This window comes from Eublepharis macularius, chromosome 6, assembly GCF_028583425.1.
Source record: "Eublepharis macularius isolate TG4126 chromosome 6, MPM_Emac_v1.0, whole genome shotgun sequence".
Lineage (NCBI taxonomy): Eukaryota > Metazoa > Chordata > Lepidosauria > Squamata > Eublepharidae > Eublepharis > Eublepharis macularius.
This window is the reverse complement of record NC_072795.1, coordinates 107,462,136-107,481,227: the sequence shown is the minus strand read 5'-3', so window position 1 is coordinate 107,481,227 and position 19,092 is coordinate 107,462,136. Positions and strand designations below refer to the sequence as shown.

Genomic DNA, 19,092 nt, shown 5'->3' with positions numbered 1-19,092 from the left:
CCCAAGTGGGAGCAGGCTGAGCCTTGGTGGGGGGTGGGAGGAGGGGTGGGAGAAGGGCCCCTGAGGGTAAGGGGGCATTTTGCATGCAAAATGCCACCCCTGGCAAAGGAAGCCTGCCTCTTCATTTTTTCCCCATAGGAAATAATGAAGAAAGATGAGCAGCAGCATGCTAACAATATGCTGCTCCTTCGCTTTCTTATGGGAGGATGGGGGGACCTGCTTTGGGGGGCCATAACATGGCCCCCCCAAAGTTCAATCTGTCTGAAACTTGGGTGGTTGTTAGAGAAGGGTTAGAGGAAGGTCCCCACCAATTTTGGGCTTATTCGGTGGGAAAATGCCTCCTCCAGGCGTCCTGGAAGACGGAGGCATTTTCCCATAGAAAAAAGCCGAAAGAATGCCGAAATAATGCCGAAAGAATCCCGAAAGCCGAAAGAGATTCTTGTTTCGGCTTTCGGCTTTAACGATAGAGAATCTTCTTTCGGCTTTCTACTTTCGGCTATAGCCGAAAATTTTTGGCTTGCACACCCCTAGTTGTGACCCAGTATTGATAACTTTGGGATTGCTTTCATAGTTCTGTTCTATTAAAATACGTACGTTGGATTTACATTTTGAATTTGTAAACATATCTCTAGACATTGAATCTGGCCCTTCGGACTCTGGGGGTCACAATTATATATTTATTCATTTATAACATTTACCACATGCATTTTTTGTGTTGAATTGGTAGCTTGCAATATCAGGAATCCTCCTTAATAATTTGGAGATAGTTTTCTATAATCTGTTTGCACCTTGGCATACTAGCATTTGCATTATACTCCTGGGGAAGGAGGATTTCAGTATCAGCTGGCATAAAGCTCTGATTCCAACCCATCTGAAAGAACACGGACTATCTAGCCATCTATGTCTATGGTTCTCCTATCAAACAATTGGCTTCTATAACATGCTTTAGGAATGTTGCAATGATTTATGAGATAAATCTCCAGAGAAAGTGTTTTTAAAACCTTCCTTACATAACTTTGGGGAAATGGAGCTCATGTTCATGTCTGCCTGGTTTGAGAGTGAGTCTCTCACTTCCTCTCACCACCTCCATCAAAGCAATTTAGGGTTTGCTCAGTTGAGAGTTTGAAATCGAGCCCACTCTGCCTCTTTGTTGTTAAAGGCTTTTCTGTTTGTTTGCATCTCCCACTCCTTTTGCTGTCACTACTGAGGAGACCAACACACTTATTTGAGCACTATAGGGAAGTTAATGAAACTTCTTCCCCCTCCCTCTTTTCCTCTGATATGTGTGGACTGAACAGAGACTTAATGTGGGTCACAGAGATGAGACTGAGAGCATTAAAAATGAAAAAAAAAGTTTAATAAGAAAATAAAAAGTGTTCACTGCCTTTGCAAACATAACAGACTGAACAAGATAAAAGGAGAGGCAATAATAAACTGTTGTCGTCTAATCCCTAACTTGCTATATATTCCTACAAATGCTAATAAGATAGAGGCTATATAATTTTTGGAATTGCAAGCTATTAGAAATCCTCCATTGCCTTGGTTTCTAAGAGTCCTCTTCTGGTGATTACAGGACCATGAGCCTGGCTCCAGCTACTTGTTTGAGTCAAGATGGATTCCTCCTCCTTTGTGTGTAAATGAGTAAAAGGGTCAGCGAGCTTATTAATTATGCTCAGGGGGTTTGTGATCTTTTTTAGCTCCCCTCCCCCCAGCAGGCTATCTTTCTCTTCCTGTCTGCACAAATGCCTCCTCTGCCTGCTGAAACTCTATAGTTTAGGTGTGACTCTATCTGCCTATTGTTCTTCTGTGGCCAGGGTCATCAGCATTTCTATGACACTGAGTGGCTCTGAGGAGAACCCCTCCCAGGTTATTTCTCTACTTGCTTCTTGCTAGCTAGCTAATAGTCCCTCAAACTCTGTATGCCAGTACAGAGTACAAACCCAAGCATTATCCTTTGGGTCTGCAAACTTTGGTGTGGGAGGAATTTTATCACAACAACACAATGAACATTAATTTTTGCAATGATCAACACTATGTCGAGTCCTCTTGCCAGCCCAGAATGTCACCCAGAATGTAATAAGCAGGGCTTTTGTTTTGCTTGTTTGTTTTTTGTGATGGTACTCACACCCTTTGGGAGGGGGCTTTCCCAAGTCCTGGACCTCAAGAGCTGATCTACCACACTCAGCCAGAGAATGAGAGAGTGGACCATCAGGAACAACCTATTGGGATCTACAGGGGGAGAAGACATTGGTAGAAATTGGTACACCTTTACATATGAATAATGGCACCTTTTTTTAACCAGGAAAAAAAATGGTGATGATAACCATATTGTTTAGACCAGGCCTGATTCTCATGGATATCTGTAGGAGTACAGAATTTATATATGACATACATATTCCTAATGTGAACACGAGTTGTATACTGAAGAACATGAATGCATAGAGGAAAACTGGTGCTGAGTGCTGAAAGGAGGAGAGACAAGGTGTGTGTGTTTAACATATTCTGAATTTAGGTTGAAAAATTGAAGTAAATGGTATGAGAAGGGGAATGGCACTTTGTGAAACTGTCTAGTCAACGTGAGAGATGCTCAGTTCTATATTAGCCCTTTTCTGCATGTGCTATTTACTCTCTTTTTGAGTGTTCGCTTCTCAAGGATAAGATTTGTTTTGGCCACCTACCTTTTCACACGCAGCTTTTAATCCTGGTGTGGGTGCTATCACCATGAAATAAAAAGGGTTATGTGTGTGGGTGAGGATTAAACAGGGTTAGGTGTGGTTGTCGTCATCGGCGTCACTGGTGCTGTCACAACATCACCACTGCCTTTTAAAATGTTTGTGTATGCCCAATTGCATTTTTATGTTATGACATTATGATCATCAAAGGTGCCCAGCACTAAAAAACAAAAGGAAACCCAACATGGTGCATAAGCAATGTTGGTGCAGAGTAACCACAAACACAGAACTTTTTACCCCAAAAACATAGATATTCTATGAAAACCTAAAAGAGATCCATGTAACCCCAACCAAAATAAAGCCTGTCATGATATTGTTATGATGTGCCTGTTTTTTAAAAAAGAAAACATAATGACGTTATAACCTTGTAATGTCATTATCACATTGTGTCGGTTTGTTCCACTGGTGCCAGCCTCTTCCTCCCAACTCTGAGTCATCCCAGGTGAGGCTTTCTGGTTTCGACTGTGGGGAGTGGTAGTGGTGGTCATAAATCTTAAACAAAAATATCTACCTGGAGTATGCCAGGCCAGCTGGCATCTACTTTACCTGGGGCCAGGCAGTGTGTGGGACCTTTGGCAAGGGTTTTATGATATTCCTTAACCATAAACTGCCCTTCTAGTATGAGGGAGGGATTTGACTGCGAACAATGAAGGTGACATTTTGATCTCAGTAGACTGGGTGACTGGTCTTAGAATAACAGTGAAAATCTGTTGCTGCCTATGATGGTGAATCCAGCCTCAGAGTCAACTTCCATTTCACACTTCTGAACATTTATCTCTACAGTGGCAATCATTTCTGGGCACTGACCCTCCAGTGCATGAATATGTTGAATGGAGTACAATGTTTGTGTTTCTCCCTTGGGGAAACCCTCCAAATTATGAGTAGTTTGAAGCTGGGAACTTTTCCTCTATTCTCTTTGTTTTCTGGAATTAGCCTTTGACTGACAAACTCTTTCTATCTAACCCTTTTTATTGCAGATGGGACAGTCAGCATTCCTAAATCTGCATTGACTTTGTTTATGTTGTCCTCTGCAGCTTAAATGTGTAGATTTATTACTTGACTTGTGTGATCTAGTTACTGCAGATCTAAGCCACTTTATTTGTTCATTACCTGATGCTTTTTTTGTGTGTTGGAGTTGGTGGACGTGTCAGTGGGGTTCCCATTGCAAATTTCTCTGACATTATGTAAATTAGCTTCAGCTACTAATGCTTGCTGCTGTGCTGCAGCAAAAGTCAGATTCTGCTCAGAGAGGAGGCCCCATTGGATTGCCTCATTCTTAACTCCAGAGATGATCCAATCTCATAACAAGACTTCTAGGAGGTCCCTATATTATCAATATTCAGCAAGTTAATGGAGCTCTGCAATATATTCTGCTATAGTTTCACTGGCTTGCTGATCATGCTTAAAAAATAGAACCTCTGTAGAGTTACAGATAGGGTGTTTTCTTAGCTAGCTGTCTCTTGTGAGGGCTCTTTGTGCCCTGGCTTCCCAGCCTTCTACATTTAAAGGCTTTGTAGGTTCACACAAATTCTCAGCTTGACTGCTTCCATCACCAATGAGGAACTCAAGTCTTCTCAAACTTACCTGGCTTCTGCAGCAGGTCATAGACAGCAAGTGCTTCCTCTCCATCACAGCACCTCAAGCAGTGTTCAGTTGGATAAAGGCATGGGGTTCATTAGGAAGGAGGTACAAAAGTGGGTAATGAAAGGTGAAAGATGTGTTCCTCCTTCCAATGCCTGCTTGCTGATTGTTGTTGCTTCTGTGGGGAGTGGAAGAGGGGTGTTTTTTTTTCCAATTCATATATATAATCCAAACAAAAATGAACTGGTAACTTCAAAGGTTTGTATTCTAAGCCATAGAAGTTGGTACTTCCACAGCATTGCTGTTATTATTTATAGTTGCTGAAAAAGTGGGAATAGAATTTTGGAGTCTTGAATTGTCAGTTACTAACATTGTCGTTGTTCTAGTGTGGTTATCTTGTTTTTATTTATTTTTTATCCAGCTGTACCTACATTTGTAAATTAAAAACCCTAAAAGGTGCAACTGAATTTTCCTGTAGCTATTAAAACTTTTGCAACAGTTGTATATAAAGGATTAGTCTGTTTTCATAAGATGGAGTATATGACAATAAACAGCTGCAATCCTGACTGTACTGAGGCTTAATTCAATGGAGATCTATCTAAGTTTCATGAGTCTCTTGGGTATTCCCTTTGCCACCTATAGAAAGGAAAAGTCCCCAATAACCTACCAGAGTGGAAACCCTACTCCCTTGTCATTTTCTGCATCATTAGAAATCTATTTAGCAATGATCCAGGCAGCAGAAGTTTTGATATCAGTAAGCAAGCTGTGAAGAAGATCTCGTATGGTATAGCTGCAAGGGTGTTCAGTTTGGATGTGGAAACCTCAGATTGTACTTCTTGCTGGACTTCAAAACTGCCTATGTAGATTTGAACAAGTCCTCATTTTTCACTGTCACCTGAGGAATAAAATAATTCCATGTATACCTCCGTAACCCTTTGGAGGAAAAATAGGATACAAATGTGGAAGATAAAATAAAAATAAGCAAAAAGAAGACATGGTGTTTCTTGTAAAAAAAAATGAGAAGAAAATGAACACTTCCCACACAGATGCACCAGTAGAGAAAGGTGACAGCTGTGTTTTCAAACATTTTTCTCTCTCATTCCTCAAGCTCTTTTCCACCCAAGTGGTACATTCTTTTCACTACTCACTGACTTGTAAAATCTAATTCAAAAAGCCGATTTTTTTAACACACAGTGCATCTTGTATGGGATTTATGCAATTCATGCCTAAAAGCCGTAACAGCAGCTAAGCATGTATATATTTCTGAAGATTATTCAAACAGGTGCATTTAATTCTCCAAGGTATGTGAGAAGTGAAGCTGTGAAGTGCCAGACAGAGGTGTAACATGCACTGAACTACACTACTATAAACAGCATCCCAGAGACTGATAGATTGCATTGCCAGCCTAAAAGGCAGGGAAGTACAGGGCAGGAAAAAACCACGCTGACGCTCGTTTTGGAGAAAATTTGCCACAACTTTATTGGTTACAGGATTAAGGAGCTATGGCTGCGTAGGGGCATGGATCCCAGCATCGGGTGGCCCGCCTGCCCACCGATGGCACCTCACCCCTCCAGCACGCCTGCTGCAGGGGAAAAACCCGGAATGACGGTTAAGGGAGTCACACTGGGCCGTGGCCTCTGCGTGGCTCCCCCGTCACCTGGACACAGGCCTGCTCTGTCAGCCTCCCGAGCTGGGCTTACCACTGCCAAGCCTGGTCCAAGATCCCTTATGGGGATCCCCATCTATGGGGAAACAGTGCCGGCCGGCCCTGTCTTTCCCCGACGGGATCGGTGCCCCACGCCCAAACCGCCAACACAAGTTGTGACAAAATAACTTGACAAAATGTGAACCTCAATCATTTCAATGAATAAAACAGTCCAAGGCATACACTTAACCAGTCTACGCTAACATCAATGTCTAACTAACTAAACCCCGAGGTAACGCTTCCCAAACATCTGAATCAAGCGGAGGGTGGGTGGGGATCGCTGTTCCGAGGCCGACTGAACTGCAACCGGCCGGCCCGAGCAGATATACTTTTAGGGAGGACCTGAGGGAAAACTTCCCTTCTCAGGTCGGATACCTCCCTCTTCCGATTGGTTCCCCTGCCCGGCCCTCTGCCCCGATTGGCTGGCTGCTTTCTTTAAAACTACATTGCCCAGCATGCATCGGGAGCCGCACGTCTGGGCAGGGCTGGCTGAGATGCCATCCAGCCCTTTTCTCCCTGCTGGCAGGCCCTGCAAACGCCGGCACGGGTAAGTTCCATGCCAGGTGCTTCTCAGGTGTTGAATTTTAAGATTTTCTTCCTTTTATACATCTGTTTTAATTAAGAGGATTCTTGTCATCTGCCATTGTGAATATAAAGTGCAGTCAAGTCATAGCCAATGATCAGAGGTAGTTTGCCACTGCCTGCCTCTGCATAGCAACCTTGGTTTCCTTGGTGTTTTCTCACCCAAGTGCTCACCAGGGGCAACCCTCCTTAGCTTCTAAGGCCTGAGGAGATCTGGCTAGCCTGGGATATCCAGGTCAGGTTTAGCCATGTATATTGATTTTAGGACTGTGGTCCTTTCTAACAATATCAGCCAGTACAAATGCAATCATTTACCTTTATGGGTGGGGAAATTCCTGGAAATCTGAGGTTAGTGCTTGGGGAAGGTGGATTTGGGGTTTTGATTTCTGTTGTGGACAAATCTAGGAGATGAATGATTTCAATATCATAATTTGCAACCATGTATGAATTTGATTTGACGCTAGTCATTGGATAGTGAGCTCTTAATAATTCACCCCCTTGGATTTTCCTGTGTGGACAGTGAAGGAGGTAAAGGATATGATAAAAGAATATCCAAGGATGTGCCAGCCTGTGTTACATACAGTGCAGGTTATTAGAGTTTAAACACATCATTAGCGAGATATAATAGTAAACCAGACTGTAGCTTCACAACATAGACTGTATATCTGGTGTTTTTATGACAAGATCCTTTGATATAAACTTTAGGCCCCATCATGTAGACCTCATGGGTTTAGAAAAATAGGTCTGAAAACTGACAGAATTCTTCCTTGTATCATTTGGAGTATTTATTTTCTTTTTCAGTCAAATGGAAATTAAGCATAATTTTGCAAATTGATATGGATGCTTTAATCTGGGGTTCAGTGATTTGAAATCACTTGTACTATCTGGAAAAATAATGTGAAGATTCATAGTCCCCACTCATTTGTTTAATGATGGCGACATCTTTTGAATGAATTTAAAATTCTGTAATGGTTTTTACCTCAGTTTGTACCTTGATGTACAACAGCCAAATCAAATTATACTTTTGTTGTCAGGTGCTCATAAGTCTTTTATATATTGTGTTCATAAACATAAGGCAATAGATGGTACCCAGATAGTTCCAGAGCTCTGAGATACTGCAGTGCTTATACACGGATGCTCTGATAAGACTGCCATCGTAAGACCGTTTATCTGGGAGTAAAACCCATTGAATAAACATTCACTACAACTTTGCTTGATTTACTTCAGTATTGGCATAGGGAGGAGAACTCTGTAACAGTTGCCCTTTCCACTGAAGTGAATGGAAAACTCTGGGTGCGTGTGTGCAAGAACTGACCACATCCGAATGAATGACTGCATAATACTCTGTTGGCTGTGGCACAAAGCACAAAGCTGTTTCTGAGCAACTTCTCGGCATTGTGGTGAATAACTACATATTCTCAAACGTCTGCTTGTACTGTTGTGTGTCTTCAAGACTTTCTCTATAATGCACAACAAAATCTTACTTATTTTCTTTCATTATTCTGCTCTGCTTCCATTGATGACTCTTTAACTTCTCTCCAGACTGGCAATATGAGGGTAAGATTGCAACTTCCTGAAAATTGCTTGTCTGTTTTTTTCCGTTTTACTCTGTTTAGAACTTTATTAAAATTCTGTTCACTCTCTCTAATTACAGACTTGTGTTGCAATTAAATTTCAATTACGTTTGTTTCTGTTGTGAAGCTTTAATTACAATTTATTCCTTTTAATCATTCTTTTATGTTGTTGTTTTGGGTTGAATTACCATCACATTATCCCTATCCTGAAGGACTTATGCTTCGTAGTGGTCTGATTATGCTTCGTAGTGGACATGATTAAAGAGCACGTGAAGTGTGCTATGATGTGGTAAAGGCTTGATGTTTATGTAGCAAGTAGACCCTAGCAAGTCAACACTAGACATGGGCATGAAACGGAAAAAGCCCCAAACAAGAGTTTCATGTTTCGTTGCAATCCACAAATTGCGAATCACGAAACTTCATGAAATTGACACATTTGCCGAAACGATTCATTAGTTTTGTGATTCATCAGAACTCGGGGCATTTCAGTGGCCCCCTTCATACTCGGAGATGCCAAACTCACAGGGATACTTCAGCAGGCTCTCCTCCACTCACCTTCCCAGTTTGCAATACATTGATTGGGAAGGGTAGGAAGAGAAGTTCTGCTAGAGTGCATGACTGAAATGGGGACCGGGAGTTGCTGGATCAGAGGAGGATGAAGGACCGGCAGTGGTGGAGCTGGGCCGGGAAGACAGTGTGAGGGGTGGTGGGGTGGGGTGGAGGAAAAAAGGCACCCTCACCCAAAGAACTTCCCACAGCAAGGCCAAGAGCTGGAAATAAGAGGCTTCTTTCAGTCTCTTTAAAGCTGCAGCAGCCAAAAGCACAATTCCAAATCCTTTTACACACTCTCCCACTCCAATCCCAGCAAAACACTGACATAGATCAGAACAAGAGGTCTGTGGTTGGCTGACAGACCTGCCTAATAGGGTTTGGAGGAGTGAGATTGGTGTGCTCATGGCTACAGAAGGCACACCTCCTTGGTTGCTTAAGGGATTGACCCCCAGCTCCTGGCTGTATAGGGCAGAATGGAAACTCTCCAGATAGCTAGGAGAGCTTCCAGTCAAGGGCAAGTGGGCTATGATTGGGGTTTCCAATGGCAACAAAAGGTCTGGGCCCATTGTTGCCTAGGGAATCAATGGATCGGCGCCAGCCTGTCTGCAATTATGAATCGTTCATGAAGCTAACAAAACAGACCAAAAAGTCGTGAATTTCATGGTAATTTCGTGATAACTGCGCCCCCGCAAAACACTGTTTTGCGACACATGTAATGGCCCATTTCGTGACTAAATTTGCTTCGTATTTCGATTCGTGCCCATGTCTAGTCAACACATAGTAAGAATCTGGCACTGAAATGCATTGCTGTTTAAAGACAGCTGCCAATACCCTTGCTAAGAAACCCCCCCACATATTATAACTTGTTTCAGATGTTATGTTTGGGAGTATCCATCTGTGTATAACAGGAGCACACACTACCTATGATGCTCCTGATATGTGCTGTTGCCATTTCAGTTACATGGGACCCCTCTCATGTGGTGCCCAGTTCAGACAAAATTATGACCATAAGTATTGGGAAGATTTCAGGTAGCATGTGATCCTAGTACACTGAATTGGGCACCCTTAAACATAACATCTGGAAAAGGCCTATTTCACAAGGACTTTGCTTAACTGAGCACTAGGTAAGTACTTTGGACCTTGGTGATACCCATCACAAATTTGATAGCTTCGCTTGCTTTCTTTGTTTAAAGTGAAAATTAGCACAATCATTCTTATTGATGCTGACACATTTTCAGAACTAGTATGGTTTGGAACAATAACTTCCCCCTAGCTTTGAACTGCACCCCAGATTACAATCTGAGCTCAGATACTTTTGAATTCAGGCTTCATGCATGCACCTATTGTGCCATTACAGCAAATTCATCCTGATACCCCCCCTCCACAGAAGCATAGTTATTATAGTTATTATAACTATTATAACATAGTTATTATAACTAGCCCCATAGTTATGGGAGCAGCAGTGGGAAAGGCTTCGTGTGAGCTTCTGGGGCTGGCACACCATGTGCACAACTGCGCAGTTTTTAAAGGACTACAACTGCTTTTAAAATAGCATCAGTGGCCACAGGATGGACCTTTGATTGTTGTCACTTGTAGTTTGACCCTCAAACTAGGAATCTTATGAACCCTAGCAGGAAATTATATTTAGTGATTATAGTGTCATGCGGATCTGGGATACACAGGCTTGAACCCCCCACATTGCCATGGAAGCTCACTGAGTGACTGTGCCAGTCATTCTTTCTCAGCCTGACTGTGCTGTTGTTGTGAAGATAAAATAGAAGCAGGGAGAACTGTGTATGCTGCTTTGAGCCAATTAGAGAGAAAAGTGGGATATAAATTTTAAAAAATTAAAAATCCAGCATATGCCTAGACACACTCTGGTCTCCTAGGAGTGAAGTCTTGGAAGACCTTGCCTGCCTCTAGGGAGCCCTCCCTGTACCAGCTGTCCCCTTCATTAGTGTAAAGGATTTTCTTAGTGTCTGAAGGGAGGGAGGATTGGCAGGCACGGCTGGAGGGATGCATCCTCCGATTTTGTTTTTCCATACTTTCTGATGGGGGGAAAAGAACTCCAAAAAGAACCAAGAAGTTTTTGAGACTCCTTTGGGAAAGCTTGGAAAAACTGAATTCATTCTGAGGCAAGGAAAGCTTGCTCATCGCTAACTATTTTATGAAATGGATAATGCTGTGGAATTTCAAGTAACTCGTATTTCCCTGTTTGTAGACTGCAAGTTGGCCAGGGCAGGTCCTCCAGCGACCATAGTTCCAATTGATGAAGAAAGTCGAAACGGTGAGTGTGATGATCTGCTAATGACACTGTTTTGTTTGATTTCTCAGTCTACAGTGAACTCTGCTAGAGATCAACATTATTGGGTTCAAACATTTTAGATCAATAATGCTTTATATTCTTGCTGTATCCAGTCAATTGCAAAGTCTTAGAAGGTGACCAAGAGTTTCAAATGTTTAAACTTCAGGTGAAGGAAAGAATTGAGGGGCTGAATATTTTTTCCTTAGCATGTCAGGTTTTGCCATTTGATCTATGTCCTGCCCGACTCAAGCCCATCAGAACCCACATGAGGTATTAGTCACCACAAGCTTAATAGGTATGGCAAGTCAGGTGACATTCCCGGCTCCAACAAAGCATCTGTAGGCTCAATTCCATTCTACCAGTCCATCCCCTGATTTACACTTCACCTTCAGGATCTGTTCCCTGTGTCTGAACATCAAGCACTTCGGCAGCCCCGCGTTTGGGGGGGTCTGTGTACTAACTTCCACTTTAATCCATCCTCTAGATTAGCGGTAATACAAATTGTGTGTAATCCACACACACATAATCATTGATTAGCTACCTGGCGTTTGTGGTGGCATGCAAGAAGTGATAAACTATGATGCCTTAGGAAGCAGTGCCCATTTGTATCAAAGCTGACTTTGTGGATTAAAATGGTCTGGCGAAACTATGCGGGTCCTAACAGCTAGGAGAGCTGCAAATCTAATCTCATTTTGCCTTGAGGATATTATGGTCTAGTTCTGTGCAATGGCTTAAATCTTTACAATATGAGCTGCTGTTAAAGCCTCTGCCAGGGAGGCCTTTAATAGCATGCCATTCTTCCTTTCTTCCTGTGTCAACCCCCTTGTGCTGTTGTCCAATAAAGTCCTGAAAGGCTGGATTAGGAGGAGATGGAATTGTATTGATAGTTTGCTCCATTCACAGCAGCAGCACAAGCAAGCTGCTTCTGCAAGCCTAGCCTGAGGGGCCGACTCCCAGTTCTCATTCTCTCTGTCTCAGGCACACACACTAGCATGTTGTGCTGTGAAATTAGGCAAAAGAAGTAGCAAAACTCTGTTGATAGAGTTTCACTAAACAGCATCATTATACTGGCAAACTGTAACTAATTTTCTGTTGTTTTCTTGAACCATGCCGACACGCAATCAATTCGATAATTGCATATCCTGGAATGCTAGCTGCCAAGGAGCATTTTCTGTCTGATAAACTCAAGTACACTAAAAGTGAATGAAGATCTTATTGTTTGCATAGTTTGCCAGTCTTGTACTTGATTGGGTGCTGAAAAGCAATAGCTGTTGGCAGTGTGCTTTTTTTTTTGGTTTTAATATCACACTGCTGGGTTTTTTTAACACAGACAACTAAAAAGTGCTGCTGTGTCATCTTACTTTGCTGCTTTTAACTGAATCCCATGTATTTCATTTAAAGAACACATGACGAATACTAACACTTACTTGTGAATGTACTAGAGGGAAAAAAAACATTGAAATGTGTTTGCTTTTCTCATTTGCTTTTCTCCGTTTCAATACAGACATAGAATAGGGTTTTAAAAGTTCTAAAGCGCTCCAGAAATAAACTGTATAAACTCAGATTGACTTACTCAGAGTCATTCCTGGACTCAAACTGCATGTGGAAGATCCTGTTTTAAGGCTCTCCCATGTTAAAAAGTATTCTCTGTGTGAAGAAAAGGGGCAGATCAGTGACAGAGCTGGCTTTCAGTATAATCTGAGGAATAATATCCCTTGAGTAAGGCTAACTCGATAGAACTGAATAGAACTTTGAGTAGATCTGCTTAGGTTTGCTCTCCTGATCATCTTCCTGATACGCTAGTTTTCCTGGTGTGTGGTTGGTATGCTGTGAGGGAACATTGAAAATGTGGGCCTCACCTGCTGAAACAGTACAGTTTTAAAAAGAACCACATAGTTTTGTGAACTGTCTATGAGTCTCTCTACACAAGATGTCTGGATGCATGTTTATCAAGTGCAGGGAGATGTAATGTTAGCTGGGAAGCGTAGTTTTAAAAGACAGAGCTGGCGGAGATTGCTCCCAAGGGGACAGTTTCTCCCACAGCCGTCCACCGCCTTTGGCATGCCAGACTGTCTCCCCTTCCAGAGGCTTTGCTTTGCCGCCTTTGCTGCTTAAAACTTTGAATTAACAGAACCTGACTTTGGCTATTTGCTTCCAAGTTGTAGTCCCCCCCCACCCTGCTGCTTTCCTGGGCTTTCTTTCCCTCAGGGTATGGTGGGAGTGAGTGAGTGAGTAACTGTCCAATAATTTGAGGAGTTGTTCCTGTCTGTCCAGTCAGGAAATTCTGGGAGAGCCTTTTTCAAATAATGCAAGGAGATGAAAAGCATGCCTGGCTCACAGCAGACTCCATTATGTGAGATTTCTGGAGACTGCTGTTGCATGTTGTAGCCTTTGGCTGCTCTCTGTGCCTGCCTGGATCTACTGAGGATAGGGTGGCCAGGTCTCCTTACTGTCCCGGCGGGAGGCTGGGGACCTGGGGCTTACCTGTCTCATGGACCCAGCATGCTTCCATCACCCTACACCCATGTGATTATGTCACTTCCAGGTGACGTCACAACATGGGTGCAGGAGCATGTGCACAATTCACAACGGGCCAATGAGCCCAATTTGGCCTGTTTGGGGCCCAAATCGGCCCATTGCAAAATATGCATATGCTCTTGGGGTGGCACAATGATGTACTCCCAGGAGTGACATTATTGTGCCAGCCCTGGGAATGAACCTGGGAGGCCCATTCCAGTGCCCTTCTCCCTTGTCAGCCAGGTGAGTGACAGTGGGGGGGGGAGGGTGAAAGTGGGGGATCCCCCACCATCACCGAGGGAATGGGATCCCTAACTGAGGATGGCCTGGGAGGAGAACTGCTCCTGGCTCACCTTCCTGGAGGACCACAGTGATTTGTCTCCTGGTTTGAGAGTCTTATAGAGACTCATTTCCCCCCTCTTTTTGGGAGGTAGTGGTGATCTTCTTGGGTTGGGAAGGCGGGAAGGGGCAACCTATTTATATACCTAAGTTGATATTTAAATATTGTTTTGATGTTGTTGGTGGGTGTTCTTAGTTGTTGTGGTTGCTGTACTTGTCAGGGAGGGTTCCCCCCCCCCCTTTTAAACAAGACTTTTTCCCATCCATTTTTTGAGAATTTTCCTGTTGTGCGAGTGGGGGAATTGTATTCTGTTTGCTGATTTTAAAAGTTGTTTCACTGGCTTAGCTGTTTGCTGCTTTTCAGGGGTGGGTTGGTTCATTGCTTGCTTTTCTAAATAGGGAGAAGTTGAGGTGTGTTTATGTTGTCCTGCACTGCAGTTAGTGGAGTTTTGGGGTGCTGTGCTCTCTTGTTGGGTTGTCTTTCTGAGTAGTAGTAGTAGTAGTAGTAGTAGTAGTAGTAGTAGTAGTAGTAGTAATTGTATTGATGTATTGTCGAAGGCTTTCACGGCCGGAGAACGATGGTTGTTGTGGGTTTTCTGGGCTGTATTGCCGTGGTCTTGGCATTGTAGTTCCTGACGTTTGGCATTGTAGTTCCTTTTTTTTTTTTTAATAAAATTTTTATTGGAATTAGAATCATATAATTTCACATTACAATCAGTTCCCGTTTCCCAATTTCTAACCCCCTCCCTTTCCCCCTTTTCTTTTGACTTCCAACAGTTTTCCAACCCTTTGTCCCTTTTCTCTTACTCATTTTAAATTCATCTATCTAACAAACATATACTTTCCCTTTGATCTAAGCAATAATTCTTCAACTATTTTTAATACTCTATACCTTATCTTTGAGTCCCTTCTTCCATATTAGACAAACAATTTGTCCCTTTTTAACATAATTTCATAGTTTCCTGGTTTCAAATATTTCTATAAACCATATACCATATAAACCATATAACCCATGCATTTATATAAGTCAACCAATTTAACTTATATTCCGTATATTACTTTGTATAAATATCCTCAAAAATTATCAATCAATTTGATCCATATATTTCTTCAGGTAGGCTCATTCAGTTTAACATGTTACACGTTTATACCAGAAACAATATTAATTAGTCGGTCCTTATAGTTAATTATTTTCTATCCATTTTCTATATATTTTTCTATACATAACAATCTAACAAAATAGCTGCTTAGACATTTTCATTTCTCTCTCTACCCTCCGGTAAAGTCACCCCCCTCTACATTTGTAGGCATTGTAGTTCCTGACGTCAGGAACTATAATGCCAAGACCACGGCAATACAGCCCGGAAAACCCACAACAACCATAGTAATTGTATTGTTTAGGTAAACTTTTCAAAAGGGTCTTAATATAGGTCAGATCTAGGTCTGCTTTAAAGAAATTAATTGCCAGAGTATGTACCAGTTTTGCCCTACAGAGGCTTGTATAAGCATTAAGAAAGTATCAGATGTTGTATTCTTCTTGTCAGATAGATAAGTAGCCCCCCCCCCCGGATAGAAAAATAAATAAATAAACAAATAAGCTGCTGCTCACTCTGCTCTTGGTCTCTTGGCTTGAGTGAAGCCAGGCCAGGTGTTTTAGAAAAGTGTTTGTATTGTCATAGGATGACCTGTAGTCTAGGTTTCAGGGAGTTGCTTGATTCCCAAAGAGAAACTCTGCTTCTTGCTAGTGTTTAGTTAGTTAATAACAACTACCTAAAGAAGGCTTTTTAAAAAGAGATTTTTCCATCTTCAAGTTAGAGCCACAACAATAGGCAAACTTTTAGAGAAGACACTACATTTTAAAGATTCTGATTTTAGCTAGGCATTTTCACACACACACACAAAACGGGGGTGGTGGGTTAGTGTGCTGCTGTGTTAGTAAGTTTACCACAAGGTTTACTCTGAAAATGAGCCAGAGAAGAGTCCAGAGAGGCCCTGGGGAAAAGGCAAAGATGAAGACTAGAGGGGTGGAGGGGATGGCTGTGGCCTTCCCTTTACCTACGTGGATGAGGCCTGCCCTGGCTTTTCACCCAGTTTGGCCTCCAGCTTGGCTGGTGACAGCAAGAGGCCTCACAAGGTCTTCACTGAGGCAGCTGCAGAAGTGCTATCCACAGAGGTGCCTTGGGCAGGACCTGGCACTGGGCAGGGGGCTTGCTGCTGAGACTTCCCCTCCTCCAACTGTTGAAACCCAGCATTAGGAGGAGCAGCAGCATGAGGTGTTCTTTGGGGTGGACTTGGGGGATATGAGTTTTCTGGTCCTTGAGCTTACCCCAGGGACCCAGATGATGCTGGAGAAACTACAGGAGTAGTTTACCACAGGTGAGTCTTCTTTGGTTTCCTCTGAGGCCAGCATCAGGCCTTTGAGAGACAGGCAGGAGGAGAAAATGGAGGCAGAAAAGAAAGTGATGGAGAAGCTGCCCCCAAGGTGCTGCCAACTCAACCCTTTCCCCTCAGACATCTCTTTCTGCCCTCCTAGCATGGTGTATCTACTCTAAGAGTCTCACAAGTGGCAGCTCCTTGGGTGTCTGCAGATGCAGGACAGCGTGGTTCCCCCCACCCCCAGCTTCTGGGAGCACATTCAGAAGATGGTGGATCCCCGCTATGCACTGTGTTGTTGTTGTTGTCGTTTGCTCAGCATTAGTTGAACAAAAGACCTGGCTTATCTTTCGACTACCATGATATGGAACCATTTGAAGAATCATCACCACTTGAAGAAGCTTCTTCAGGGGGAGAAACAGGCTGGTGCTGCACGGCCACCAGCAAGCCAGAAAGGGAGGGGGGTTGTCCAATGGCCCGTTCTGATGCTTTCCCTCCTGGTCTCCTGTAGGAAAAGGAAGCCAAGCATCTCTGATGGAGATGCTTGGGGGGGGGGGTGGCACCATCTCCCAGATAGTGGATGTCCCTAGGTCCTTTAAGAACCTCCCCATCATGGTCATATCTGAAAGGGCAGCCCTAGGTCTAGTCATTCCTCTGATTGGAGGGAGATGGCCTCTTTCCTTGACCCAGGTGCAAGCTGTTCAAACCTTGTGCCAGCAGTGCATGTGCTTCTGAGAAGGCTGCAAGAAAGCATCACTTCCTGCGTGCCTGCAGCCTCTCATCAAGAAGGAGTCATGCATGTTGGCAACCATGGGCAACCTATGAATGAAGGGCAGCATTGTCAAGTAGACTGGGAAGCTCGCCAGCTTGAGAGACTAGTTTTCTTGGTGAATGCAGCATACCAGGCTGAGAGGGGCCCCCTGCCAGCAAGACAAGGGGGAGACCAGCTCTGCTGTTCCCCATACCTTTCCTCCTTGGCAGGGTTCACCCTGGAGATGTCCATGGAGATGGTAGCCATGGGGTATGCGCTTGACCAGATTGGGAATGTGAGGTATATAAGCCAGGATTTGGTGGAGGCAATAGTCAGAGGCCATCAGAGATACCTGGAACTGAATAATTCCATTTTTGGGTGAGTGCATACCCTTATTGAATCCTATGGACAGCTGTGGTTAATGAGATTTATTGTCTCCCCTTTGTTCTGCAGCCTGTCACTTGTGCCCTGAAAAGAGGTCAGGGGGCCCTAGGGAACTGAGTGGGATGTAGCAGAAGGACTAAAGCTTGAGATAAAATTGGCAGGATCTCCTCTCCCTTTACACTGTGCATAACTTCTTTTGCAAGTGTGAAGAAGTGTGTGTTTAAGGAAATGTTTTTCATTTCTCCTCAGTGCTGCAAGTGCAACCCCTAGCCTGCACTTTGCTCTGTTCCCAAGGTTCCCCATCCCATGTGTGTACTGGAGTAGCATATTACACATGATTGTGTCAATATACACAATCACCATTTTGTTTGAATCTGGCAACACATGTATATTTCAGCTTTGTTGTGTTCAAATGCGTACTTGTATTGCATATACTGAAACCCAAAATATACACATGTGGATCTCTTTAAAGAAAATGGTAATTGTGTGTATTTAGACCATTATACATCTAATGCTTTAGTGCTCTGATCCAAAATCAAAATTGAAACTAACCCTAGAGGTTCATACCCAGATCGATGATGTTTTGATCTAATCTTTTAGAACTAATGTATTTGATTCATCATAAGAGACCTGTTCCCACACATATGGCAAGTTCCCTGCATCTATGGCTATTTGTCTGAACATGACTCATTTCTTCCAATGTCAATTTCTTCCACAGAAAATCTTCCAGATTGATGGAATATGTATAGATGCTGAGCTCTTGTGATGCAGCTTCTGGTTATACTTCAGAATAAATTTATCTTAGATCTTTGCACACTGACGTAACTGATTGGGCTATTTATTCAGTGCATTAGTTATTGTTTTGAAGTATCATGTCAGACATATCACAGATACTAAGGAAACAGACTGTGTGACAGATTTTATATAGTCAGATTTGAAGAAAACTTCTTAAGGAACTAAAGACCTCACAGTCTTACTTGCTGTAGTCAACTAAATATAAACATAAATAAATACAGCATAGAAATATAAATAAATACAGCATCTTTTATTTTTTTTACTCCAATCTGCAGTTTTCAAATAGGTTGGAGATTCTCAGTGTTAAGATTTGGCTCTTGTTTCCAGTACAGATTTTTTTTTAATTGCCCTGTTCATATTGTGAAACTGGATAGAAATGTATACATGGAAGAGGTTTATGTCAGCTGACACAATCCCCAATCTTGTGTATTGATCAGATCCTTATCTTATCTTATCTTATCTTGAAATCTGGAAAGAGGCATACATTCAAATGCAGGAATACAGGGGTGTACCTTGTGTTTTTTTTTGCAGGACACAGACCATGCATTCAGAGCCTTCTCATATTGGGGTGGACCCTAACTGTAGGTCCATGAGACCCCAACTCGCGGAGGTCAGAGTGGGTCTAGCAGGCAATCCTGACCTCTCACACAGTTTGTTCTCCATTTTTATTCTTGGTATTGGGCTATAGAGGAAATAAATTGGATATGCACTAAGTTTATGGTACTAATCATTCTGAGAGCTGTTATAGGGTTAGTAAGATCTCATGGGGACACTTATTTTTTTTTCATCTACACTAAAACTAAAAAAACCCCTTGTTTATTTGCTGTATAAATTTAAACTCTGAAGGTTCAATACATTACATTAAATTAACTTGAACAAGTTTCTTATGATGGATCTTGGTC

At 42.7% G+C, this 19,092-nt stretch overlaps 1 protein-coding gene across 2 annotated transcripts in view; it reads left to right on the top strand.

Moving 5' to 3' along the window:
* The window catches only part of PCDH15 (protocadherin related 15), a 521,765-nt gene that overhangs the window by 61,049 nt on the left and 441,624 nt on the right, over positions 1–19,092 (top strand). The window contains exons 2-3 of one of the 2 annotated variants that reach the window (XM_054983659.1): positions 8,143–8,157; positions 10,948–11,013. In XM_054983659.1, the coding sequence (XP_054839634.1) occupies positions 8,143–8,157; positions 10,948–11,013 (81 nt within the window). The remainder of the gene's footprint in view (positions 1–8,142; positions 8,158–10,947; positions 11,014–19,092) is intronic. The other variant, XM_054983658.1, reaches the window with a different exon arrangement.